General features: G+C 48.1%; 1 protein-coding gene across 5 annotated transcripts in view; it reads right to left on the bottom strand.

The window, feature by feature from the left end:
- RPS6KA6 (ribosomal protein S6 kinase A6) overlaps positions 1-26200 on the bottom strand; it is a 124798-nt gene that overhangs the window by 59396 nt on the left and 39202 nt on the right. For all 5 annotated transcript variants that reach the window (XR_012906857.1, XM_075940769.1, XM_075940766.1 and 2 more), the window contains 5 exons: positions 24041-24122; positions 23133-23213; positions 8654-8733; positions 6346-6452; positions 6027-6064 (listed from right to left, as the gene is read on the bottom strand). Coding sequence is in view for 4 of the 5 variants with exons in the window: in XM_075940769.1 (XP_075796884.1) it covers positions 6027-6064; positions 6346-6452; positions 8654-8733; positions 23133-23213; positions 24041-24122 (388 nt within the window). In the remaining variant the exon portion in view is untranslated. The remainder of the gene's footprint in view (positions 1-6026; positions 6065-6345; positions 6453-8653; positions 8734-23132; positions 23214-24040; positions 24123-26200) is intronic.

The following is a 26200-nucleotide window of genomic DNA, read 5'->3' as shown; positions in this document are numbered from 1 at the left end:
TCCAACCTAGACCTCCCCCACTGTAACTTGAGACCATTGATCCTTGTTCTGCCATCCCTCACTACCATGAATAGTGATAGAAATGTAGCCGTGTTAGTCTGGTGTAGCTGAAACAAAATACAGGACTATGTAGCACTTTAAAGACTAACAAGATGGTTTATTAGATGATGAGCTTTCGTGGGCCAGACCCACTTCCTCAGATCAAATAGTGGAAGAAAATAGTCACAGCCATATATACCAAAGGATAGCCTTTCTCCAGCCTCAAATCCCTCTCTCTCTCCACATAGGTAATGTGCTCCAGCCCTCTAATCATTTTGGTTGCCCTCCGCTGGATCCACTCCAATGCGTCCACATCCTTACTATAGTATAGTAGTAGAAGTAAGAAAAACTTCCTTTTGTTTGTTTTAAACCTGCTGTCTATTAATTTAATTTGGTGATTCCTAGTTATATTGTGGGAATAACTTTTCCTTATTCATTTTTTCCACGCCAGTCATAATTTTATAGGCCTCTATCATATACCCGCTTAGTCTCCTCTTTTCTAACCTGAAAAGTCAAAATCTTTTTAATTTCTCTTCTTATGGGACCCATTCCAAACCCCTAAAGATTTTTGTTGCCCTTTTCTGAACCTTTTCCAATGCCAATATATATTTTTTGAGATGAGACGACCACATCTATATGCAGTATTCAAGTCAGTATAGCTAAGTCTCTCAAATGTAAGGATTCACACCCCTGAGAGATGCAGCTATACCACATTATATTCCTAGTGTAGATGAGGCCTCTTCCTGTTTGAGGCAGATCATATGTCTCCTGCAGACAGTGTCATAAGTTGATTAATAAAGATAGTTAAAAATGAGTAGAGGTACAAAAAGATCATCTCCACAAAAGATACTTTTTTCCTAGTTTGTATCATCACCACTAATTTTATCTGTGATTCTTGATGTTAGCCCAATTGCAGAGTGAGCTTCCTGAGAAAAGAAACCTTTTCCATAAAAAAGAACAACCGCAGTGGCCAGATTTTCAGAAGAGTTCAGAACTCATTTAAGTGTTAAAAGTATCCAGGCTCTCTAGGAAACATGGTATGATTTAGCCTCAAAAACAGCTTTTCATTCATTTATCATTAAAATAATGAGTTGCTGATCTCTCCTGAAATCTAGCCCTACAGGCTTTTAAGCAGGCAACCAGAACTACAGGCAGTCCCCGAGTTACGCGGATCCGACTTATGTCGGATCCGCAGTTACAAACGGGGCCCTTCCTCTCCCTGGTCTCCAGCAGACCGGGAGGGGGGGGGGGAAGCAAAGCGGCGCAACACGCGGGCAGCGGACAGGGCTGTCCGCTACCCACGTGCTCCGCGGCTTGGCTCTGCTTTGCTCTGCGCCACCACCACCCCCTCCCCGTTCCCCTGGTCCGCAGACCAGGGGGACGGGGCAAAGCAGAGCCAAGCCGCGGAGTGCGCGGTCAGCTGACAGCCCAGACGCGTCTGGGCTGTCCGCTGCCCGCGTGTTCCGCCGCTTTGCTCCCCGTCCCCCTGGTCTGCAGACCAGGGGGATGGGGAGCAAAGCAGAGCAAAGCCACGGAGCCCGAGGGCAGCAGGACAGCCACGGCGCGTCTTTGCTCCGGACACCTGTGGTACAGCAGCTGGGGCGCTGCCAGTTGGTCCCGTAGCGCCGCTCTGGGTGCTACGGGACTAACCGGGCAGCACCCCAGCTGCTCTGCCCCAGCCGTCCTGATTCAGCCACTGCTGGTCAGTTTCAGCAGCGGCTGAATCAGGACGCCTGGGGCAGAGCAGCTAGGGTGCTGCTGGGTTGGTCCAGTAGCGCCGAGGAGCGGCGGCGCTACTGGACCAACCCAGCAGCACCCCAGCTGCTCTGCCCCAGGCGTCCCCAAGTCAGCCGCTGCTGAAACTGACCAGTGGCTGACTACAGGAAGCCCCTGCCCCAGGCTTCCTGGAATCAGCCGCTGATCAGTTTCAGCAGCAGCTGACTTGGGGATGCCTGGGGTTCTTAAGTTGAATCTGTATGTAAGTCAGAACTGGCGTCCAGATTCAGCCGCTGTTGAAACTGATCAGTTTCAGCAGCGGCTGAATCTGGACGCCAGTTCCGACTTACATACAGATTCAACTTAAGAAGAAACCTACAGTCCCTATCTTGTACGTAACCCGGGGACTGCCTGTAGTGTAAAAACGTAAACAAATGGTCCTGTAGCACCTTAGAGACTCACAAAAACTGTAGTCTCTAAGGTGCTGCAGGACCATTTGTTGTTTTTTTTAAGTTTTTTCAGTTAGGGTACATCTATACAGCAGAGTTATTTTGGAATAACTGCAGTTATTTTGAAGTAACAAAATGTGTCTGCCCACAGCAAGTGAGACATTTATTTTAAATAATGTTAAAATGGAGGACTTCTTACTCTGACTCCTGTAGCCTTCATTCCACAAGGAGTAAGGGAAGTCAAAGGAAGAGTGTTCGTCCTTCAACTTCCTGCTGTTGAGACAGTGCCAAAAGCCAAATTAAGCTATTTCAAACTTATCCGATGTAGCTGAAGTCGCATATCTTAATTCAACTTTTGCCCTGTTGTGTAGATGTACCCTTACAGACTAACACAGCTACCCCTTTGAGACAGAAGTAGTGTGTCTGACTTATCTAAAAGATTTAGTGCATCTAAATGTTGAAAGAATATAAGGCTCAAAACAATCTAATAAAAGCATGAAAATGACTGCACTGCAATTAAAGTAGAGCAAACTTTGGCTGAAGGTTATGCTTTATGGCAGGGAAATGAAGTCAGAAACTGCTGCAAAAGGTAGATGGTGATAAGTGTTGTGGCACTGACTTATCCCCACAGGAATCAGAGGTCTGAAGGGCATAAAAGTACAAGCCCCAGGCTGGGAAAACCTCCTTGTTGGCAACACCCATCCTCCTCCTTTCCTTCTTGGAGGCAAATATCAGGTTGGGTTAGTTACTCCTTTTCAAGAGAGGCTGGGAAGGAATTTTTCCCCACACCACCAGATAGGCTTTCGTGAAGTGAGGGTTTGGTTTTTTGCCTTCCTATCAGCAGGTGTCAGGGAGCATCTCTTCTGGTACAAAGAGGCTGGGGGTGAGCTATATGCTGCAACTTGTTTTGTAACTAGAAGATTCACCCAGTATTACTTGTGACCTTACTCAATTTTTGGTTTTGCTTCACATAAATCATTGTTCTGGGGTGGGGTTGGGAATGAGGGGTTCAGTACACAGCCTATCACAGGCCCCTCACTGCAGCAGCTTGGGGCCAGGTGAGGAGCACCTCTGCATGGCTGCCACAGCTCCAGCAAGCTGGGGGAGGGGTGCATGTCCCCCAGCTGAGGCAAGTATAGGTTTGTCTGCCCCGTGCCCTCCCCAGCCAGATTTAGGAATGGAGCAAACTTTGCATTTTCCCCTCGCTCCCTGACAAAAGGGAACAGTCAGCAATGTTCCTATATGAATGTATGGTGGGGCAGCTGCGTTCCCCCCTCCCCAATTTCCCTAAAAGACACCTGGGCGTTAGGATGCTCAGGGCTGGGGCAATACTGTACTGGGGACATGCCCCTAGCCAGCCCCTTTTATTTGCCTGGTGATTTTGTCTGCTTTCTATATGGTTATGCATATACACATGGTGGAAGGGGGGAAAAGAGCTTCACCCTCCTCCACACAACTAAACCCTTAACTTGCTTTTAGTTATGATAAGAGGAAGATAAATACCAAATTTGGCAGCCCCTAGCTCATACCATTTGGGAAGAGTCCTTGAACAAACAGACTCACTCACTCACAGACAAACTCGATATATAATAGATTGTTGGAGCAGATGCCCAGTGCAGGTACTCCATAAGGCAGGCATCCAGTGACCAGGTAAAAGGCCTGGTAAAGGATTTAAAGAAGTTGCTGGATAAAGGAACAGAAAGGGGGAAGGAGGGTTGAGGACTCCTGATTGGTACGTCAGGGAGCCAAAAAAAAGCGCAATATCAGAGCCTACATTAATCCTCTTACGAGGGTGGTAGAAAGTAAAGTCCAAGATATGGGTTGGCTAGAAATGGAAAGCCCTGGGTAATTATTTGAATAAACATGGATTTGTCTGCACTGTACACTATCTGATGGGCACTCTCAGAAATCTTGTGGCCTGATTAAAATCCATATCAAATATCCTCTGCCCTTCTTTCAGTATACCCAGACAATGCACACCTACATGAAAAGACACCTGGTTTCTTCTAATATGTGAACACACAGGAGCATATTGAAATTTGAAAGCAATGTTGCTCTTTGCTGTACTTCCTCTTATGTGCGGATAGAAGGACAGAACCAGCTAATTACATATGCTCCATATGCTGTTGTAAAAATATTTATTTCGGAAGTTGGCATTTAGTTCCATTTAGAGTCCCAGACCCAACTGTCACAACTATCACATCAAGCTTGCTCAGCTTGCAAGATATCAGCTCACTCACCTTCTCTCCTTTTCTACTCTAGATACACACAAACTTGCCAAAGTCAGATATCAAGTACATATTTCAGTTTTCTTTTCCATTGTAAAATGGAAAATGGAATTTTATAAGTATTTTTAACTCAAAAAGCTTCTTTATAAGCAGCTTCTGAATGCTGATAGGAAAAAGCTCTTGTAATTCTTTGGAGACTTTTCTTTCCCTTGGAACCCAATTAACACTAAATTTAAAGTACTGATGTATCCTGTGAAAAAATATAATCTTGTAGTCTTTATTTCTTACCACTTCCACCCTTTTGATCCTACTTCCACTAGTCTCTGAAGTGTGAAAGCCCCAAATGGCAAAGGTGTTTGAATATGGTCAGGAAAAAGGACTTAATCTAAATTAAATGCCTCAATTTTTATTTTTGGCATTTCAAGTAAGAGAAACAGAAAGCAAAAGAGAGAAGTGCTCAGAGCTGAAGAAGTCTGAGAGATTGGTATCCAGAAATCAATAATACTGAATAGGGATTCAAATCCCTGATGTTTCCTAAGAGTCTAAAGCAAGTGTGAAGCAAAAACCATATCCTGTAGCGCTTTTAAATAAGGAATATCCAGTAATTCTGCAATTTAGGAAAGAATAAAAGGTTACAGGAAAAACTATTGTATGTATTTAAACTCTCATCCATTTAATACAATATATAATGAATCTTTAACCTGGCAAGGTGGTTCTATTGGTTGTTAATATTTATCCAGAATAATATAAAATGGTCTTTATGTTATCAGTGGCAATATTATTTTCTTGTTGTAATATAATTTATAAATAAACTAATTTACATAAGTACAAGGTGTTGTGAGTCTTGTTGGCAAGCTTTATTTTCAAGCACCACTTTTTTGGGGTAAGAATTTTTCTGCATCTTTGTTTTTAAGCTCATTACACTATAATTTCTGAACTCCCATTTTATGTTTTTGTAAAGAACATTTTCTATTTTAGCAATCATGTAGTCTGTACTAAATCTTTTTCTTTCCTTTCTTGACTGAGTCAGCATTATTGGCATTTTAGTTTTGCTCACATTATCTGCTGATTTTCAGATACAGACAATTTATTAATCAACCTGTATATAAGTCACTTCAACCTGAACAGTGATTTTTGTTATTGATGAAATATCATCTGAATTTATCTTATTTTTAAAAATGAATTAGCTTTCAATGTCTATTTTATAAACATGTTTAACCACTTTACCAACAGAAATTAACCTTTGTGGCGGTTCTTTTTATTTTTTGGTGGTAGGTGTAATACAAATATCATGGCTCCAATCTTTCTGTGTAACCCATGAGGGCAGATTACATTCATGTGGAGTCACACTAATTTCAATGAGATTCTGCATAGGCTTGATAGTCTGCTAATGGAGATCAGATAAAACAATCCGAGGCTATATAATTTATTTTAAAAACGTAAGTACTGGCATATGAGATTGTCATACAAGAAATTATGCAACTCTACACTAAAATGCCTTAAGCAAACAAAACCACAAGCCGATATAAAAACAGTCTGGCTATATAATATTTTATTAAAATATTTAAGAGCTATACTATTAAATTTTACCTACCTGTTAACTTGATATGTCCTGCTTCATCAAGCAAAATGCTGAAAATTAAAATTCACATTCACCAATACACATAACAGGAATATTTATATAAAGCATTTTAAATATAATAAAGCAAAAAAATCAACCAACTTTCCAAAATTCTAATTTAATAAATTTGCACATTATATTTCAATAAATGCATATATTTAACCACTAAATCCAATATGGATATCTTATAAAAAATCTTTTATTCTACTTTTATATCATTCTAAATATGTATAATAAAAATGCAAAGAAACAAACAATACAGATATAGTGGATAAAATATATTTTACTTTACTTTTCTGGCTTCAGATCCCTGTATACGATCCCCAAGCTGTGTAGATGATCCAAAGCAAGGGCCAGTTCTGCGAGGTAGAATTTCACATCTTCCTCTGTAAACATAACCTAATAAGAACTGTATAGATTTACCTTCAGATCTTGTCAGTTTCTAATACTGCAATCTAAAAAACAGACAGTTCTTCTGCTTTCCTAAATTTTTTCTCATAACTACTATGTATTATAAATTCAAGAGGCAGTTTCACTAAATACAGGTGATATGCAAGAATAAACAAACTGTCAACCACAAATTTTTCTGTAGATCTAAACCTGAAAGTTATTTAATAGACTTCCTCACAACCCAGCTCTTACAAAATTAAAAGTAACTAGGAGGCACTGCCTCCTGCTCGCTATGTTCGCCAAGCCTCCTCTCTGGGGGGGAGGCTTTCCCAGCTGTCCTCCGGCCCCCCTGGCCACCAGGGAAGGCCAGGCCAAGTCATGGCAGCCCTACCCTACCCCAACTCTCTCCCTCTGGCTGCCAGGTCTGCCCAAGGCCAGACCAACCCCAGCTCTACCCTCACCCCACTGGCCACCAGGGGGTTGGGCCAGGCTGAGGCTAGCCCAGTTCTCTCCCTCCATTCGCCAGGGTTGGGCTGGGTCGAAGCTGGCCTGGTTCTCTCCCCCGGCTGCTGGAGGGTTGAGCAACGCCTGAGGCTCTGCTCTCCTGGGAGGGTTCGAGGCCCCACCGGCCCTGGCTCTTCCCCACCCCCACCCTCAGCTCCAAGATCTTCCTGGGCTCATGCCCCACCCACTCCTGCTCTTCCCTCCTGCTTCCTTCCACCTCCAGCTCCTTCCACCCCCATCCTGGCTCTTTCCTTCCCCTGGCTGTCAAGGAGGGGGACCAGGGCAAGGCTGGCTTGGCCCCAACCCTGACCTTGAGAGAGTGCCAGGGTGTGGGGAGGGGGCCGCTTCCAGCCCCCCTGGATCATTGGCGAGGAAGAAGGCAAAGGGGCCCTGGTGGCACAGCCAAAGCCCAGTCCTCCCTGGTGGCTAGGGGGAGAGCTGGGGTTGCCTACCCCTCCACAACAGGGGTGGGGGGGTGGGGAGGGTGAGCACAGCAAGTAGGAGGCACAACCCCCTAGTTTCCTATTATACTGGGATTTCTTAAAGGAGACATCCCAGATCAAATGGAAGTAGAGATTGAGCACTTTCCTGCTTTATGCTACATTTATTCTTATAACTGCTTACTCTTAGAAATAGACAACTATCAATATTTTTATAGCACAGCCACAGGGTATTTCTGTTGAGTTTTGTTGTGCAATACTATTGCAAGCTAATAAAAAGAGTTTAATGTAATTTTAGGGCATATACTAGTTAAGCTCACTTTATTTCCTGACCTAGCCCCAATATGTAACTTGACTTTAGGGAAACAGATTCACTGAGAAAATCTAGTTCATTGGTTCTTAAAGATAAAGGATGCTAATTTGAAACAACTACTGACAATGTATTCCTTATCAAAGTCAGTCAGTCAGCTAGTTTGTCCACTAGTAATGTCTTCTATTAGACATGATCAAGAGGAATGTTTCAATCTTATGGAAGCAGTTCCAAAATGAGAAATACACTTGTGAAATCTATAAAGTACTAAACTCTAATTATGAAGGTATCTTCAAAAATTTAATTCAACATCTAGAATTTTTATAGAAAAGTTTTGAAAAATATTTATTAGCTTGACATATTAGAAATACCATTCTAGTCCACATGTAATTTCACAAATTAACCAAGAAACACTATTAAGACTCCTTACCCCCAAACAATGGTGAGCTATCAACCAGGGTTAAGATTTCTCGCAAATTGGAGAAAAAAATCCTAGATCTTTTGACTCATATTAGTATTTAGTTTTCTGAATTAGGAAAAATTTTCCAAATTAAATACTAATATGATTCAAAAGATCTCAGAGGCAGCTAAACTAACTTCAAAGTCTAATCATGCTTCTGTTATATATCTTATAAACCTGATCTACCTCAATTAGTTCTCTATGTAACAAGACCATTTTAGAGAATTTGGTACGGGAAGGTACATAAAAGGAATTTAGGTCAATTATTAGAAGTCTGAAATGGAGCTTTCTTAAGCTATGGAACATTGTCCCAAGAGACAGAATGACAGTTCAACTGTGTTCCTAATAATGAATGGGAGAAAAATTAGAGAAAAAAGAAATAAGGAACAATCTGATATTGGTAGTGGGTTAAATAAGGATGACATTTTCCAGATTTAATTTCTGCGCATCTTTGACTTTTTACACTATTGTATTTGGTTAAAATGTCAGTACTTACCTCTTTGGATAATCGTGTGAACACATCTCCTCCCCTGAGAAAATCCAATATTAAATATAGCTTCCCTTCAGTCTGAAAGGCTGATTTTAAAAACACAAAACTTAATGGATAATTTTATGTGACAATGTCGAAATTAGACAACACAGGCTTTTTTACAACTTTTTTATAATGCTTTTTTACAACTTTACTAAAGTAGAGCACAGTTCCTTCTTCAAAAATTTAATTCAACATCTAGAATTTGTATAGAAAAGTTTTGAAAAATATTTATTAGCTTGACATTTTAGAAATACCATTCTAGTCCACATGTAATTTCACAAATTAACCAAGAAGCACTATTAAGACTCCTCACCCCCAAACAATGGTGAGCTATCAACCAGGATTGTGATTTCTCTAAAATTGGAGAAAAAATTCCTAGATCTTTTGACTCATTAGTATTTAGTTTTCTGAATTTGGAAAAAATTTCCAATCTAAATACTTATATGATTCAAAAGATCTCAGAGGCAGCTAAACTAACTTCAAAGTCTAATCACACCTGAACTGAAGTAATTCAATTAGGCATGCCAGTTTCATATAAACCACTGAAATTTGTGAACTACATGAATACTGAACCAAAATGTACTATATTCATGTATTTGAGAAAAGATCTCACAGAAGAACCGCTACTCTATTGCATCTTTGCTATGCACAAGGAGACCCCTAATATTTGTACCCCAATTATATTCTGAATTATTGATATGGCAATTAAGGTTCCACAATAATAAAATTTGTTCACAAGTTGTTAGGACCCAACATAACAATATGAAAATTTAAAAGATTAATCATTTAAACAGGTCATCCATGTACCTCCATACCCCAGACTGTGCTAGTCTGTTTTTGTATGAGATTAATATTATTGTACCTAAAATTGCTGCAAAGTGCTGGCTTTAAAAACTGAAAAGCTAAATCCATGGGAAGTCTTTGGGGAGCTTAATATTAGTGGTTTATGTTATAGGGCTATAATTGAGTGTATTCCTCATACTGGGCTCTGAGAAGGCTGAATTAGGCCAAGAGGACCCCAACCAACCAATTAAGCAGCAAGTGTCCAGGAGGCTGCAGTTCCTGTAGCCAGAGGGGCCTACAAAGTGAAAAAGGGTGACTGATAAGGACACCACCACCAGAGGAAGGCAGAACTAATCCCTAGGACTGCCAAGAGAGGGAGCCACTAGCAGTAAGCGGACCCCATGACAAAGACACAGTATTGAAAAATGAGCAAGGGATCAAATTCTGTGTGACTTGCTCATATATACATATAGGGAATGGGAGAAGCACACAGAGCTTCTTACTCCAACCCCTTGCACTGAAAGTTAAGTAATTACATTTTGACCTTTGCAATACATTTAAAACAGGTCATGCCAATCACATTTTAAAAGGACATTCTTTTTTAACTTCTGGTAAAAAGCTTTTTACCTACAGTTGGTTTTTAAAAGGTTACCATAAATGAAATATAAAAGCTAAAAGATTCCTCCTCCCCATTTGTTGCAGAGTCAGATTCAGTTTTCTCCCATAAAGTCAGTCAACTTCCACTTTTGTCTGGTACAGCAACAAGGGAGAAAAATATTTTAAGTGAGAAAACCTCTCCAGCACTCTGTCCAGCAACATTTGTAGTCCCGCATGATTTCAGTTAGTCAGATGTCCTCTTATGATTGTGGCCAAATTTCCCACAGTCCTACAAAGTATGTTTACAGCCACCAGTCCTGGTACTCAGCATTCTGTGTTATTTAGCTGGAAGTTACACCTAAATGCTTTCTAAGAGCCCAGTAAGCAATGGAAGTGTTGGTAATACTGCTAGATAATATGACCTCCAATGGTTTGGCAAATTCTCTGGTTTTGCACTGGTCAGGTCTTGAGGGTGCTGGATTAAAGAGGTTCAACTTGTACTATAAAAATCTACTGGGGCAAGTATAGTAGCTGAAACCAGGCTTAATTTATTTTAAATTGGGTGGATTTCAAGTTGATCGTGTCCTTTCCTATAAATAAAACTAGTTGGAAGTAAAGCTAGATATGAGTCAACAGTGTGCCCTTGTAGCCAAGAAGGCTAATGGCATATTAGGTTGCATTAAGAGGAGCATTGCCAGCAGATCCAGAGATGTCATCATTCCCTTTTATTCGACTTTGGTGAGGCCGCATCTGGAGTATTGTGTCCAGTTCTGGGCCCCCCACTACAAAAAGGATGTGGACGCATTGGAGAGGGTCCAGCGGAGGGCAACCAAAATGATTAGGGGTCTGGAGCATACGACTTATGAGGAGAGGCTGAGGGACTTGGGTCTGTTTAGTCTGCAGAAGCGAAGAGTGAGGGGGGATTTGATAGCAGCCTTCAACTTCCTGAAGGGAGGGTCCAAAGAGGATGGAGAGAGGCTGTTCTCAGTAGTGACAGATGGTAGAACAAGGAGCCATGGTTGTGGTGGGAGAGGTCCAGGTTGGATATTAGGAAAAACTATTTCACTAGGAGGGTGGTGAAGCACTGGAATGGGTTACCTAGGGAAGTAGTGGAGTCTCCATCCCTAGAAGTGTTTAAGTCTCGGCTTGACAAAGCCCTGGCTGGGTTGATTTAGTTGGAATTGGTCCTGCCTAGAGCAGGGGGCTGGACTTGATGACCTTCTGAGGTCTCTTCCAGTTCTATGATTCTATGATGGGGGGGGGGGGGGGAGGGGAGGAGAGAGTTTTTAATACTCCGGTCATCTGAAGAAGTGGGTTTTGCCCATGAAAGCTCATGATACCATCTACAAATGTTGTTAGTCTTTAAGGTGCTACTAGACTCTTTATTGTTTAAGCCATTCCATATAGGTGACTCAAAAGCAGAAACCCAAGGAGGTGAAATCAAATTTTAACCTTCAACCAATCGGAGGACAACCCTCCCCAGGGCTGATCCTCCTCAGGCTCCCTTGCCTGATGACCCAGTACATAATGATTGGCGAAAGTGTTGAGAGAAGACCATGAATGCTATAGAGGAGGCCTGAGCCCTTGTGGAGTGGGCTTTGAGGGGAAGGGCTGGCACCCCAGCCAGCCCGTAACACTCCTTGATACAGGACGTGATCCATGAAGAGATCCTCTGTGCAGAGACAGGCTGTCCCTGCAGACTCTCCCCACAGCTCTTTGTAGCAACTGTGTACTTACGGAATGGCTTTGTTCTTTCCAAATAGAAGGCTAAAGCGCTCTCCTAACATCTAAAGTGTGGTACACTTGTTCCTTACCCGAAGCATGGGGCTTGGGATAAAAAAAAAAAAACTAGGAGGAAAATACCCTGGAGACACGAAAATGAGATACCACCTTCAGAAGGAAGGCAGGATGGGGGAGTAATCTGACTTTATCCTTAAAGAAAACTGTGTACAGAGGGTCCAAGGTGAGGGCCCTCAGCTCGGACACACAGCTGGCTGACATGATAGCCACCAGGAAAGACATCTTCCAAGAAAGGTGCAGCAGCGAACATGTCACCAGGGGCTTGAAAGGAGGCCCTCAGGTGCTTGGACAGGACCAGGTCAAGATCCCATTGTGGGATAGGCTGATGAACATGCGCATAAAGTCTGTCCAACTCTTTCAGGAGCCTGTGTACCATGGGATCCGCAAAGAGGGTTTTGCCCCGGGAGCCTGGGTGGAAAGTGGAGATGGCCACCAGGTGTACCCTCACTGAGGAGGAGGATGACACCTGTAATTTAAGATCCAGGAGACAGTCCAGGACGACCAGGATCTGGACCTCCATGAGTAATACCCATTCCTGGACAGCCCAGATAGAGAAGCGCTTCCACTTGGCCACGTCAGGTGCTCTAGTGGAAGGTTTCCTACTTCCAAGTAAGACCTCCTGCACCCTCTCTGAGCAGCTCTGCCGCTGTTAGCCATGGAGTTTCCATGCCATTAGGTGCAGGGACTGCAGGTTTGTGATAAGGTCCAGGACCAACGGGAGGGCAATTGGTCTCTCACAGGACCAGTGCTGTCTTGGCCATGCTGGCACAATGAGGATCAGGGATGCTCCGAGTTCCTAAACCCACAGGAATACCTTGTGGACCAGCGAGAAAGACGGGAAGGCATAAAGAATACCTCAGGCCAGGGGGTAAGGAGTGTATCTCCCAGGGAATGCGCCCCAGCCCCATGAGGGAACAGAAAGGGGACTTCCTGTTCTGCCTCGAAACAAACAAGTCCAGAAGGAGAAAGCCCCACTTGCAGAAGACTTGGAGCGCCATGTCCCCTCTGAGGGACCACTTGTATCTGGCAAAGGACCTGTTCAGCTGATCCACCAGAATGTTCTGGGACCCTGTGTGACGTAGTGGGGGTACTTGCTGGGCTGTGGTGACCCCTGCTGTCTGGAGCAAGACCCAGCAGGGAAAACCTCACTATGCAAAGGTAATGCCAAACTTGTTGAACCAGACACCCCCCATGGAGAGGAACAAAGGAAGGTGGAGGCTGCCCTGGCTGGGGGGCAGGGCTGGAAGAGGGTGAGTTTAGTTGGTGTCTGCGAGCATGGAGGAGACAGACTAGGGAAAGGGGCTGGATTTTAGGGGCCCAGTCTCCCCCCATCTCAAGGGGGCCTGAGGCATCCTAGCCCAGCTCTGTGACCAGATTACATCTGTGCTGTGCTGTATCCTGGAGAGGCAATAAACTTCCTCTATTCCACCGGCTGGTGCAGTCTGTTTGTGCCATTTCGGGGTGCAGGAGACGGAGGACCCCCAACGCGCCGTCACACTGGTGTCAGAAGTGGGATGCACTGCACCCCGTGGATGGAGCTGCCAGCGGCGAGCGACAAGGCGCTGTAGAAGCAAGAGCCCTGGAGCCAGGCGTGCTGGAGACAGAGCAAAGCGGTTCCTGGGAATCGTGGGACGCTGCAGCACTAGACTGGTGAGTCTGCACCGAGGGGCCCAGCGGGCAGATGGCCTACGCCCGACTCTTGAAAGCAGAGCTGGTGGGGCTGTGCAGAGAGAGGGGCTTGCCTGTGCGGAGAGCAACCAAGGCCCAGCTGATTGCCCAGCTGGAAGAGAATGACCAGCCACAGGGCCAGGATCTTGTCCCCAGGGGAAGCAGCCAGACCCCCCCCGAGAGTGTGTCAGGCTCAGAGAGGGGGAGGAGCGCTGGAACCCACCGGAGAGATGAGACAGCGTCTCCTGGGAGGCCTGCAAACCGTAGCCCATCTAGGGCAGGGACCAGGCCAGCGGAGCTGCGGCGGCTGGAGATCCAGCTGCGGATAAACGAATTGGAAGCAGAGGACCGAGAAAGGGACCGCCAGGACCGAGAGAGGCAGCGACAGCATGAGCTCGCCATGGCAGAGCGGAGAACAGGTGGGGCACCGGCTGCGCCAAGTGCGGATGGGTTCCAGGGTCCCAGGACTGCCAGACGCTTGGAGAGGCTCGTGGTGGCCCAATTGAAAGACATGGGCGACATAGACGGGTTCCTCGGTGCCTTTGAGAGGGCCTGTGGACTGCAGCAGGTCCCCCCAGCTGATTGGCTGCAGGAGCTCATCCCCGCACTGAACCAGGAGGCGGCCGGAGTGCTCAGTCAGCTGGAGGACCTACAGCCAGGGGATTACAACCGAGTCAAGGAGGCCCTGCTGCACAAGTTCGGGCTGACCCCCGAGATGTACAGGAAGAGGTTCCAGGGGGTGCAGAAAGGGCCACGGGAGACCTATGTGGACCTGGCCTCCCGCCTGGCGCAATACTGCCGCAAGTGGGTGTCTGGAGTCAGAGCCCAGACCCCAGAGGAGCTACTCCAGCTGGTCATGATGGAGCAGTTCTATGAAGCGTGCCCACCCAAACTGAGGCTGTGGCTCAAGGACCAGAGACCAGAGAACCCCCAGGAGGCCGGGAGACTGGCGGATGAGTTCACGGAGAGCCGGTCCGGGTGTGAACGGGAGTCCCGGAGAGATAGAGAATCGCGCAGAGACTGGTTCTCGGCTGAGCAACGGAGAGACACACCTCCGAAGCGAGCCCCAGGGACCAGGACCAGTCACCGATACCCCAGAAAACCAGCCATGGCCCGGGCACAGCCGACCCGAATGGGCCCACAGAACCTAACTTGCCATCGCTGTGGGCAACGAGGCCACAAGAGGGCTCAATGCACCAGGCACAAGAACAGGTCCCATGACCTGGGACTTTCCAGGGTTAACTGGCTGGGGCGGGAGGAAGGGCAGGCTGCCCCAGAGGCAGGGGCTGGCAGGCAAACCTCCGCTCGGGGAGGGGGGAAGGATGCTCAGTGCCCCTCCCCTGGGAGGTCTGACACTCGGGAGACAGATTTATCTGTGCACCGGGTGGGGACAGGGCGGCCCCTGCGAAGGGACTGCCTCATACCCCTGGGAGGTGGATGGCAGGAAGGTGACGGGTTTCTGGGACACGGGGGCAGAGGTGACACTGGCCCGACCCAACATAGTGGCCCCAGACCATATGCTACCCGACACTCAGCTGACACTGAGGGGCATAGGCGGCACCCCCTTTAAGGTACCCGTAGCCAGGGTGCATCTGAAATGGGAGGCCAAGGAGGGCTCCAAGGAAGTGGGGGTGCACCCGCACTTGCCCACCGACGTGCTGATGGGGAGTGACCTAGAGGAGTGGCCAGACGGACCCCACAGGACGCTGGTCACCACCCGTAGCCAGAGCAAGCGAGGGGCTGGCGGCCCGGAACTCGAGGAGGTTCCCCAACAGGGGGCCCAGGGCCCCGTCCCAGCAGACCTAGAGTTGGACCTAGGCAGTGGGGGGAAACCACAGCCCTGTCCCAGCCCCAGCCGCTGAATTCCAGGCGGAGGTGCGGGCGGATCCCTCCCTGCAGGCCCTGAGGGACCGGGCTGACCTGGGTGCAGCTCAACCCCTAGGAGGAGATTGCCAGGAGAAGTTCCGGTGAGAGAGGGGATTTCTGTACCAGGACTGGCTTTCCCCCGGGACGGTAGGGAAGTGGGGGCTTCAGCGGCAGCTGGTGCTTCCCCAAAGGTATCGCCGGAAGCTGCTACACCTGGCCCATGACATCCCGTTCTCGGGACACCAGGGGATCCGGCGTACGCGGCTGAGGCTGCTCCAAAACTTCTACTGGCCAGGGATGTTTGCAGCTGTACAGCGGTACTGCTGGTCCTGCGACTCCTGCCAACGAGTGGGGAAGGCCCAAGACAGGAGGAAAGCTGCATTGAGACCCCTGCCCATCATAGAGGAGCCTTTCCAGAAGGTGGCGAAGGATATTGTGGGGCCCTTCAACAGAGCGACCCGGACAGGGAAGAAATACATCCTGGTGGTGGTGGACTTTGCTACCCGCTACCCCGAGGCCGTGGCCCTGCCCTCTATCGAGGCAGACACGGTGGCAGATGCCCTGCTGACCATTTTCAGCAGGGTGGGGTTTCCCCAGGAGGTTCTTACGGACCAGGGATCCAACTTCATGTCGGCCCTGCTCCGGTGCTTGTGGGAGAAGAGTGGGGTGCAACACACCTGGGCCTCGGCGTATCACCCCCAGACCAACGGGCTGATGGAGAGGTTCAATGGGACTCTGAAGCAGATGCTACGGACCTTTATGCACACACACCCGCAGGACTGGGACAAGTACCTACCCCACCTGCTGTTTGCATACAGGGAAGTGCCCCAGGAGTCCACGGGGTTCTCGCCGTTCGAGCTGTTATATGGGAGGCGAGTGAGGGGCCCCCTGGACTTACTGAAAGACGAGTGGGAGGGGAAGGTCTCCCCAGAGGGTGAGCCGGTCGTGGAATACGTCCTGACATTCCGGGAAAGACTTGCCGAGCTCATGGGCCTGGCCAGAGAGAACCTGAGCAGGGCCCAGAGGAAGCAGAAGGTCTGGTACGACCGCAATGCACGGGCACCGTGCCTACGCTACCGGGGACCAGGTGATGGTCCTGATCCCCGTGCGGAAGAACAAGCTGCAAGCCGCCTGGGACGGCCCCTTCAAGGTGGTTAAGCAGCTGAACGAGGTGAACTATGTGGTGGAGCTGACGGGCCGGACGCGCGGCCAGCGGGTGTATCATGTTAACATGATGAAGCCGTACTGGGACAGGGAGAACTTGGTGCTGGCCGTGTGTAAGCCGTGGGAGGAGCAGGGGGAGGATCCCCTGGTGGGCCTGTTCCCTGGGACCGGAGAGGACTCTTCGCTGGAGTCAATTTCCCTCTCGGACCAGCTCACCCCGGCCCAGCAGGCCGAGATCCGAGAGGTGCTGCGCCAGCAGCTGTTCTCCGACAAGCCTGGTCTCACCAACCTGGCTGTCCACCGGGTGCAGACGGGCACTCACCCCCCGGTGCGCTGCTCCTCTTTCAGAGTCACGGGGAAGACAGCCCAGGACCTGGAGAGAGAGGTCCAGGACATGTTGGCCCTGGGGGTGATCCAGCCGTCCTCCAGCCCCTGGGCCTCGCCCGTGGTGCTGGTCCCGAAGAAGGACGGGTCAATCCGGTTCTGCGTGGACTACCGGAAGCTCAACGCCATCACGGTGTCCGACGCCTACCCGATGCCAAGGCCCGACGAGCTCCTGGACAAGCTGGGGGGAGCTCACTACCTCACCACCCTGGACCTCACCAAGGGCTACTGGCAGGTGCCGCTAGACCAGGAGGCCAGATTGAAATTGGCTTTCATCACGCCGCTGGGGCTCTATGAGTTCCTAGTCCTGCCCTTCGGCCTCAAAGGGGTGCCGGCCACCTTCCAGCACCTGGTGGACCAGCTGCTGCGGGGAATGGAGAACTGTGCCCTAGCGTACATAGATGACATCTGCATCTTCAGCCAGTCCTGGGAGGAACACGTGGCCCAGGTCAGCCAGGTACTGGATCAGCTGAGGGAGGGTGGGCTGACCCTAAAGGCTGGGAAGTGCAAGGTTGGAATGGCCGAAGTGTCCTACCTGGGCCATAAGGTGGGAAGCGGCTGCTTGAAGCCAGAGCCGGCCAAAGTGGGAGCCATCCGAGACTGGCCTGTGCCTCAGACCAAGAAGCAGGTCCAGGCCTTCATTGGGATGGCAGGGTACTACCGGAGGTTTGTGCCCAACTTCAGCTCCATCGCTGCCCCGATCAGAGAGCTGTGCAGGAAGGGGAGGCCAGACAGGGTAGTCTGGACGGAGCAGTGCCAGAGGGCTCTCTGTGCACTGAAGGAAGCCCTGGCCAAGGCTCCAGTGTTGGTAAACCCGGACTTTGACAAGCCCTTTATCGTGTTTACGGACGCCTCGGACACCGGGCTGGTGGCGGTGCTGATGCAGGCGGACAAGAAAGGGGAACGTCACCCCATCGTGTACCTGAGCAGGAAGCTGCTGCCCCGGGAGCGGAGCTACGCGACCGTAGAGAGGGAATGCCTGGCCATGGTGTGGGCCCTGCAAAAGCTGCAGCCATACCTGTTTGGCCGGCGTTTCATGGTGTACACCGACCACTGCCCCCTGACCTGGCTGCACCAGATGAAGGGGACCAACGCCAAGCTGCTGCGGTGGAGCCTCCTCCTGCAGGACTACGACATGGAAGTGATCCACGTCAAGGGGAGCGCCAACATCATCGCCGACGCGCTGTCCCGTGGCGAGGGGCCAGAACTTCCCTAGGTCACGAGCAGAGTGACCCTGATCAGTTCACTCGCAGAGGGGGGAGAACTGTGACGTAGTGGGGGTACTTGCTGGGCTGTGGTGATCCCTGCTGTCTGGAGCAAGACCCAGCAGGGAAAACCTCACTATGCAAAGGTAATGCCAAACTTGTTGAACCAAACACCCCCCATGGAGAGGAACAAAGGAAGGTGGAGGCTGCCCTGGCTGGGGGGCAGGGCTGGAAGAGGGTGAGTTTAGTTGGTGTCTGCGAGCATGGAGGAGACAGACTAGGGAAAGGGGCTGGATTTTAGGGGCCCAGTCTCCCCCCATCTCAAGGGGGCCTGAGGCATCCTAGCCCAGCTCTGTGACCAGATTACATCTGTGCTGTATCCTGGAGAGGCAATAAACTTCCTCTATTCCACCAGCTGGTGCAGTCTGTTTGTGCCATTTCGGGGTGCAGGAGACGGGGGACCCCCAACGCGCCGTCACACCCTGGGAGACAGAAGGCAATCGGTTGAATATCTGCCCCGATGCATAGCTCCCAGAGCTGAAGGGCTTCCCAACACAGGGGAGAGGAGTGGGCCCTGCCCTGCCTATGGATATAGATGACTGCTGACGTATTGTCAGAGAACATAAGGACCATTGTGCCTGGAGCCAACAGAGAAAGGCTGCACTGGTGAGGCGGACTGCCCGGAGCTCCCTGACACTGATATGCAGGGAGAGGTTATCCCTTGACCACATACCTTGAATCTGCATATCTCCAACGTGCATCCCCCAGCTGGTGTTGGATGCGTCCGTCACTAACCTGAGGATTGGCAGAGGTCTGGAGAACGGGATTCTGGCTCAGACGATCTCCTACTGAGTCTATCAGTCCAGAGAGAACATGACATTGGGAGGAATGGTCACCACTCTGTCCCAAGGGTGCAGGGATGGATTGTGAACTTGTGCAAGCCACATCTGCAGAGGGTGCTTGCAAAGCCTGGTGAGTTGAATGACGAAGATGCATGCAGCCATCAGTCCCAGGAGGCACATGCAAGACCTGGCCATGGTCATCGGAAACTCCCGCATGCTTTGGATGGCCACTTTGATCACCATGAAGCGGGATCTAGGAAGGGAGGCCTTGTCCAACTCTGAGTCCAGGTGGGCCCCCACAAACTCTATGACCTGGGTGGGAACTAGGGTCAACTTGGCCATGTTCAGGAGCACCCCAGCTTGCAAAAAAGGTCTTGCACTAGAGTGATATGGGCTAGCAGCTAATCCAGCGAAGAGCCCTGAAGGAGCCAGTCAGCCATGTAGGGAAATTCCTGGACACCCCCCTCTCAGTGCAGTGGCCACAATGGCCATACACATCATGAACACTTGAGGGGCCACAGAAAGGCCAAAAGGAAGGGCTATAAACGGATAGTGGTCCTGGCACACCATAAAGTGAAGGAATCACCCGTGGTGCAGTGCAATGGAAATATGGAAATAGGCATATTTTAGATCGAGGGCAGTGTACCAGACTCTGATGTAGGGAGGGAATGATAGACGCCAGAGTAGCCATCTGAATTTGGCTGTGATGATAAAGGAATAGTTCTTTTATGAGTTCCCTGAATTCTAGGATAGGCCAAAACCCTCCCTTGGCCTTGGGAGACCAGGAAGTATCAGGAGTAGAAACCCTTGTCCTGGAAATGCTGGTCAACTGCTTCGGGTGCCCCCAGGGATAAGAGCTGCTAGACCTCCTCCAGAAGGAGATGCTCATGAAAGGGGTCACTGAAAATGGATGGGGCAAGAGGGGTCAAAGGAAGGGGGTGGTATAACTACCCTCTACCATTTCCAAGACCCAACAGTTCAAAGTAATGGATTCCCAGGCCAGGCAGAAAGGGAATAAGCGATCCCTGAACGGAAAAGGTGTGGCTGATAAGATGTCCTCGAGCATACCTTCAAAACTCTCGACGAGGACGTGGGGGCTTGCTGGATGGGTCCTGGCCATGGTCCAGGGCTGGGCGAGACTATCATCTGCTGTTCCCCCCATTGCCATTTCTCCCTATGCAGCAGGAGAAATTGGGGCAGGTGCCCTTCTAAGAGGGCCAAAGGGCATTCCTGTCCGAAAGGGAATGCCGTTGATTAACCAGGGTATGAATTCCCAGGTACTTCAAGGTAGCCCAGGAGCATGCAGGTGTTGGTCGGTCTGTTTGGAGAAGAGGGATGAACCCTCAAACAGAAGGTCTTAAATAGCGTTCTGGAGTTCGGCGGGCATTCCAGACACCAGCAGCCAAGAGCTGCAATGCAGAACCAGTCCCATGGCCATAGCACAGGCAGCTGTACCAGCCGTGTCCAGGGCAGCTTGCAGGGCCGCCCGGGGAGACCACCCTGCCCTTTTCCATTTAGGGTTCCAAATTCTGGCCGAGATTCCCTAGGACTAGCTCGGCAAACTTGCCCATGTTCGACCAGGTGTTCTAGGAATAGCGACTCAGCAGAACCTGATGGTTCAGTAAGTTGAAGACCCCCAAACACATAGGCCTTTCTGCCCAAAAGGTCCATTTGCTCAGCATCCCTGCTATTGGGAGTGGTGCCTGGCTGGCCCTGCTTCTCCCTCTGGTTCACTGCCTGAGCAACCAGGGATCCTGGAGGCAGGTAAGGAAAAAAAAAAAAACTTTGTTCCTCCCCGTGGAACAAAATACTTCATCTGTCGGCCGGATAGAGGCCAGGGTCTGCCAGAGTGTCTATGTGATCTTGTTTACAATCTTATTAATCAGCAGGGACACTCTGGTAGGGGTGTTGGCCTGCAGGATGTTGACCATAGGGTCCGAATCCTCCGACATCCTCTCCGCCTGGACTACCAAACTCTGAGCCAGTTAGCAAAGAAGTCCCTCATGGGACTTCTAGTCCACAGATGGGAAAGAGCCGGCAAGTGCCTCATCAGGTGAGGACGACAAGGACCTCTTCATGCCCACCACCTCTGGATCCAAAGCTGGCAAGGGGGCTTGTGAAACCACAGAAGAGGCCACAGTAACGGGCTGAGTGGTGGGAGGCCCCCTTTTCCTGGTGATGCTCCGGGGACGTTGGGGAGGGGGAGAGCCCTTGGCCCTGAGAAGACCAACTCTGGTCTGGATGGGCCCATCCCCCGGTTCTGATGGTAGGCCCAGGGGGTCCAAAAAGGCCACTGGGTCAGAGCCTGCACCTGAGATGGCCAATGCTACTGTAACACTGGCACCGGGGTAGGCTGAGGCCACTGCTACTGCATCTGGTGCTGCAGTCTGCTGCAGGGGCTATGGTCACAGTGCCGAGGGTGGAGCCAGTGTTGCACCCTGAACCGGGGATGAGGTTATCAGCACTGCACAGGACAATGGGACCCTCTAGCATCTGGGGCCAGAGCGCTGGGTGCCAAGGCCACAGGACAGTACTGTCTAGATGCTCGTTTCTTGGCTGGGTCCAGTACGTGGTTCGGGGCTCTCTTGCTGCCTCAAAAGTATCAGGAATGGAGGGTTCTGGAAAGACCCAACCATGCTGGCATCAAGGCACAGACTTGAGCAGAGCCGATCCAACCATGAAGGTCCTGGTGTCATGCCCCACTTGAGTGTGCATGGAAGGCACATACCTCAAGAGAGACCTGCCCCTGCTAGGTCTTCTCTTCTTCTGAGGCATGGGATACTGCAACCTGTGTCGAGGCCTGCACAATGCCGGGGAAGTGCAAGAGTGGCTAGGTGCCTCACGTACCAATGCCACTGCACTCTGGGTTGCCGGTGCTGAATCAGATGCCGGTGCCAGATGTAAGGCCACTTCCATCAAGATAATCTTCAAGTGAGACTCACTTTCCCGCTTGGTACACAGCTTGAAGGCCTTGCAGCTCTTACAGGGCTCAGACAACTGGGCCTCTCCCAGGCACTTAAGACAGGCTGTGTGAGGGCATAAGCTATGGGCACTTTCCACAGGGATTGAAAGTGGGGTCAGGGAGCATGGGGGAAGCCCTGTGCCTGAGTACTTAAAACTAAGAACAATACCTAACAGCTAATAAAACATTAGATAAGAACAATGAACTGAGAACTATTTAACTACTACTGAATCAACTAGAAGAACTGCTAAGATGCACTTGCAACTTCAAGAGGGGTAAGAAGGAACTGAGGGGGTGGAGGGCCAGCAGGAATATATATATCAGCTGATATAGCAGTGCCACTCTAGGGGACTGCCCTGTTGCCCAACAGGTACTGTTAAGGGAAAAAGCTTCCGATGATGCATGCACACCTACGTGGAATGTACATGAGCAATCATTCGAAGAACTACGATTTCTTGATTAAGTGCTTAGGAATTGTTTTAAGTATGCTAAATTGATCATGTGCATGTTTTATTTAATGAACTCTTTAGCCTCTTGGAAAAAGCACTATCCTGATCTGAACTACACTGGCACAATAAGCTTATACTTATGAGAAATATATCCCTGAGAAGATTACATTCAAGATGTATTCATATTGTGCAGAAGAAAACTGACACACAAGGCCTAAATGACAAGCCTCTATAGTACAGGCACAGGCCATCTACACAGAGTGGACCGGGCACATGCTCTGAGACAACATGAAATGTAGACTAGAATAGTGAAAACTGAGATAAGCTCAGTAATTATAAAAGGTATGCTTACATAACTGTGTATATTCAAACCTCTCAAAGGCATAAAATACTGGTTTATTTAACTCTGTGTAGGTTAATGCTTCAGAAAGGCTGGATTGATATTCATCTATTAATGTCACTTTCTGTAGGTAAAGCATCATCATGGCAAGAAACTTTTTTTTTCCCCTTACTGTCCTTAGTTAATACATACTGGAAGGTAGTAATTTCTAGTCATCTATGCCTGGCTTTCACATCATCTGTACTTGGTTACAATAATTTAACATAAATAAGGCAGAATAAGATTAGATCAAATGCACTCCCACTATTAAAGGGCATTAGTCATTTGTTTCTTAACACATTAAACCTGCCAAAATATATAGGCAATAAAACAAAAATACCAACCATAGTGCAGTTTGACGATAAATGGATGATTTACTTCTACTAATATATCTCTCTCCATCTTTGTACGAACTCTATCTCGTACTGAAAAAAAAAATCAGAATAATATTAAATAACTCTATTTCAGTAAAGTTGAAGGTAGGGTAGGAAGGAACAGACAGTAAATTCTAAATATCCAGAGAAATACAAAATCATCTTTATTTCTCCTTTAAATCACTGCTTTTATTTTCATTTATTTTATTTTTCCCCTCCTACCGCCATATATTTTATCCTTCTAAATTCTGCAACAAATCCTGCTATGTTTAAGTGACCAAGCAAGTTTCAGTTCAAGAATTGCAAAAAAGCGGGGGAAAACTGGGTTGCTTGTTTTTTGGGGAGAAGGAATTTCAATTAACTGCAACTTCTGAACTTTGCCCCTTATGGTTGTTTTTGTGTATTAAAACCATATTTTGGATTTTCAACCAGTGTAACTTAATGGCCAAACCTAATCCAAAGTGGAATAGAGTCCAGTGAGGTGTCTGTCTTTGCCTTCCAAAATAAACCCAGGTTGACTCAAAATTGGACAAAGGAACAATTTTGATCAAAGAAGAACCATGGAAAATACAGGAATACTATAATTCTCTTGCTGTAACAACAAAAATTCTAAATGGACATACAGAAAGTTAATGCACAAAAAAAAATAAAGTAATCTGGCTGGACAGGTTTGAAATAATTATTAATAGGCATTAATAAGTAACACCTCAAAAAGTTCAATAAAAAACTAATGCCAAAGAAAGGATGATGATTTCACAGAAGGAACAGCTAATTTAAGACAGAAGGCTATTTAATGTAGAAATATTTACAATACTGACCAACACATGAAGTAACAAAAATATTTTCCAAGATCTTTATAAAAGAAAAAACACACTTACCTTTTAGAGAAGCTTTTTTCAACACTTTCATTGCATAAAGCTGCCCAGCATCAGGACCAATTATTTTCCTCACAAGAAAAACCTGACCCAAAAAATATTTAATATTTCAAATTATTGCTAAAATTGTTATTTGTAAACAGTGATTTAGTTTGAATTAGAGATGCAAAAATCCCATTTAATCAGTTAAACGGTTAAACTTAATGTTTAACCAGTTAACTAATTAAACAAGGGCTGGCAGGAGGAGCTGTTCAAGCCCACACAGGCTAGGAGTTGTCAGCCTCGTGTAAGGTCAAAGTGGTAATGGCTGGAGCGGTGAGGAGGGGCGGGGGGGAGAGAAGATTGCTGCTTGGTTGCTTCTGGCTCTGTGCAGGGGCTTTCTGCCCTCAGTGCTGCCACCCCACGTGAGCCTGCCAACTCCCAGCCCATGAGCCTGCCTCCCAGCCTGGCTCCTCCTGGTTCAGACACTGGCCTCCTTGCGGATTCCTCCTTGCTGCCGGCCTGCTGCCCTAGAAGTCCCCCCTGGGCCTGCCAGCAATCTGCTGCGATGTCAGGTTCCCTGCCCTGCTGCAACAGCACTCAATCCTACTGCCATGGCTTCCAGCCCTATCACTGGGGCTCCTGGCCCTGCCAGTGGCTGAGCAGGAGCCCGCCACTGGGGCTCCTGACCCCTGACGGTAGATCACTGCCCCTCTGCAGTCCGCTGGTGCTCTGGTCGCCCTGGGGCCAGCTCAGCACACTCCTGCGGCCACAGGACCACAGATGTTGCTGCACCAGAGAGTCCCAGTTCAGAGAGGTTCAACCTATACCTTCCCCTAAGCCCCACACAGGTAGGTATAAAATACATTGAATAAAAAACACTTAGATGTCTGGAGAAACTGAGTTAGGAGAAAAGAACAACAAATCAGGTGGTACATATGGCAGGCCACACATATATAAAAAGGGTGTTTTTACAATCATAGAAAGGGTGTAATTAGGAGTTACAGAATAAAAGAAGGGATCATTTATGCTGAAGTTCAGAGGAAGCTTACTGACAGATCTATTAGGCTGTAAAGTACTTTCCTTGGAAAAATCTCAATGAACAGATCAATTAAAGTTAGACTGGACAAAGCATTAGTAAATGCACAACAGGGAATAATCCTATATTAGCAGAGACTGAGTAGATAAAAGACCTTTTCTGTCTCCCACTTGTGAGAAAATATGTACTCCACATTCAGAGACAGTAAGTGTGGAAAAGATTAAACTAAACTTACCACAAGTATCAAGTAATACTACCTACCCTTCCACAAGATTTTTATCCTCCTCTTATGCTAAGTAAACAAAGCTGACTATACATCTCTTATGCAAGAAACTGACAACTGATCTCAGCACGGACAACAGGAAGACTGGAGGGATAATACTGGTCCTAATTAGACTGAGTTATATCAACAAAAAAGGTAAAAATGTTTAAAGGACAAGAAACAGTTGTTTTGTGGTTCATGGGACTACTGGACACAAGGTTTACGTTTTCTAATTCTGACACCTCCACACAAGAATTTGCAAGACAGAATATCTTCCTCAAAACAAACTAATTTTCACAGGAAAAACTTTAAAAACAAATAATCTCACAGTACAATAAAGACTTAACAAAACACGTAGATGGTATCCTGAGCTTTCATGAGCACAACCCACTTCTTCAGATGAATGGAATTATTAAAAGTCCAGTTTCTAAATAAAGAGGGAATCATCTGAGTGCAGATCACAGCCAGCCAGGCCGCTCTGCACAGGCATCAAGCGCCTGCTCACAGTTGGCCACTATACTCACACCACCCCAGCACCTTAGGGAGAAGTGCGTGGCAGCGACATGGCGACGGCAGCTCCGGGACCCAGGCATCCGGGACCCAGTGCCTGGCTCTAGGGGAGGAGGGAGGCATTAGATTGGGGATGACTGAGGGGTGCCTGGTTCTGGGGGAGAGGGAATACATTAGGTTGGGGGTGCCCCGCTCTGGGGAGAGGAGTGAGGCATTAGATTAGGGGGGCGTGGGGATCCTGGCTCTCAGGCAGGGGGGAGGCATTGGACCACTGCCCTTTAGCTCTTCCCCTTGTACAAGCATACAATTCAGTGTTAATTGCATGGTGTCACATACTGTTTCTCAAATAATATAGCATACAGTTTTTTCCCAC

The sequence above is a fragment of the Pelodiscus sinensis genome, chromosome 13, assembly GCF_049634645.1.
Source record: "Pelodiscus sinensis isolate JC-2024 chromosome 13, ASM4963464v1, whole genome shotgun sequence".
NCBI lineage: Eukaryota > Metazoa > Chordata > Testudines > Trionychidae > Pelodiscus > Pelodiscus sinensis.
The sequence above is the reverse complement of the archived record's forward strand: the minus strand, read 5'-3'. Positions and strand labels throughout refer to the sequence as shown.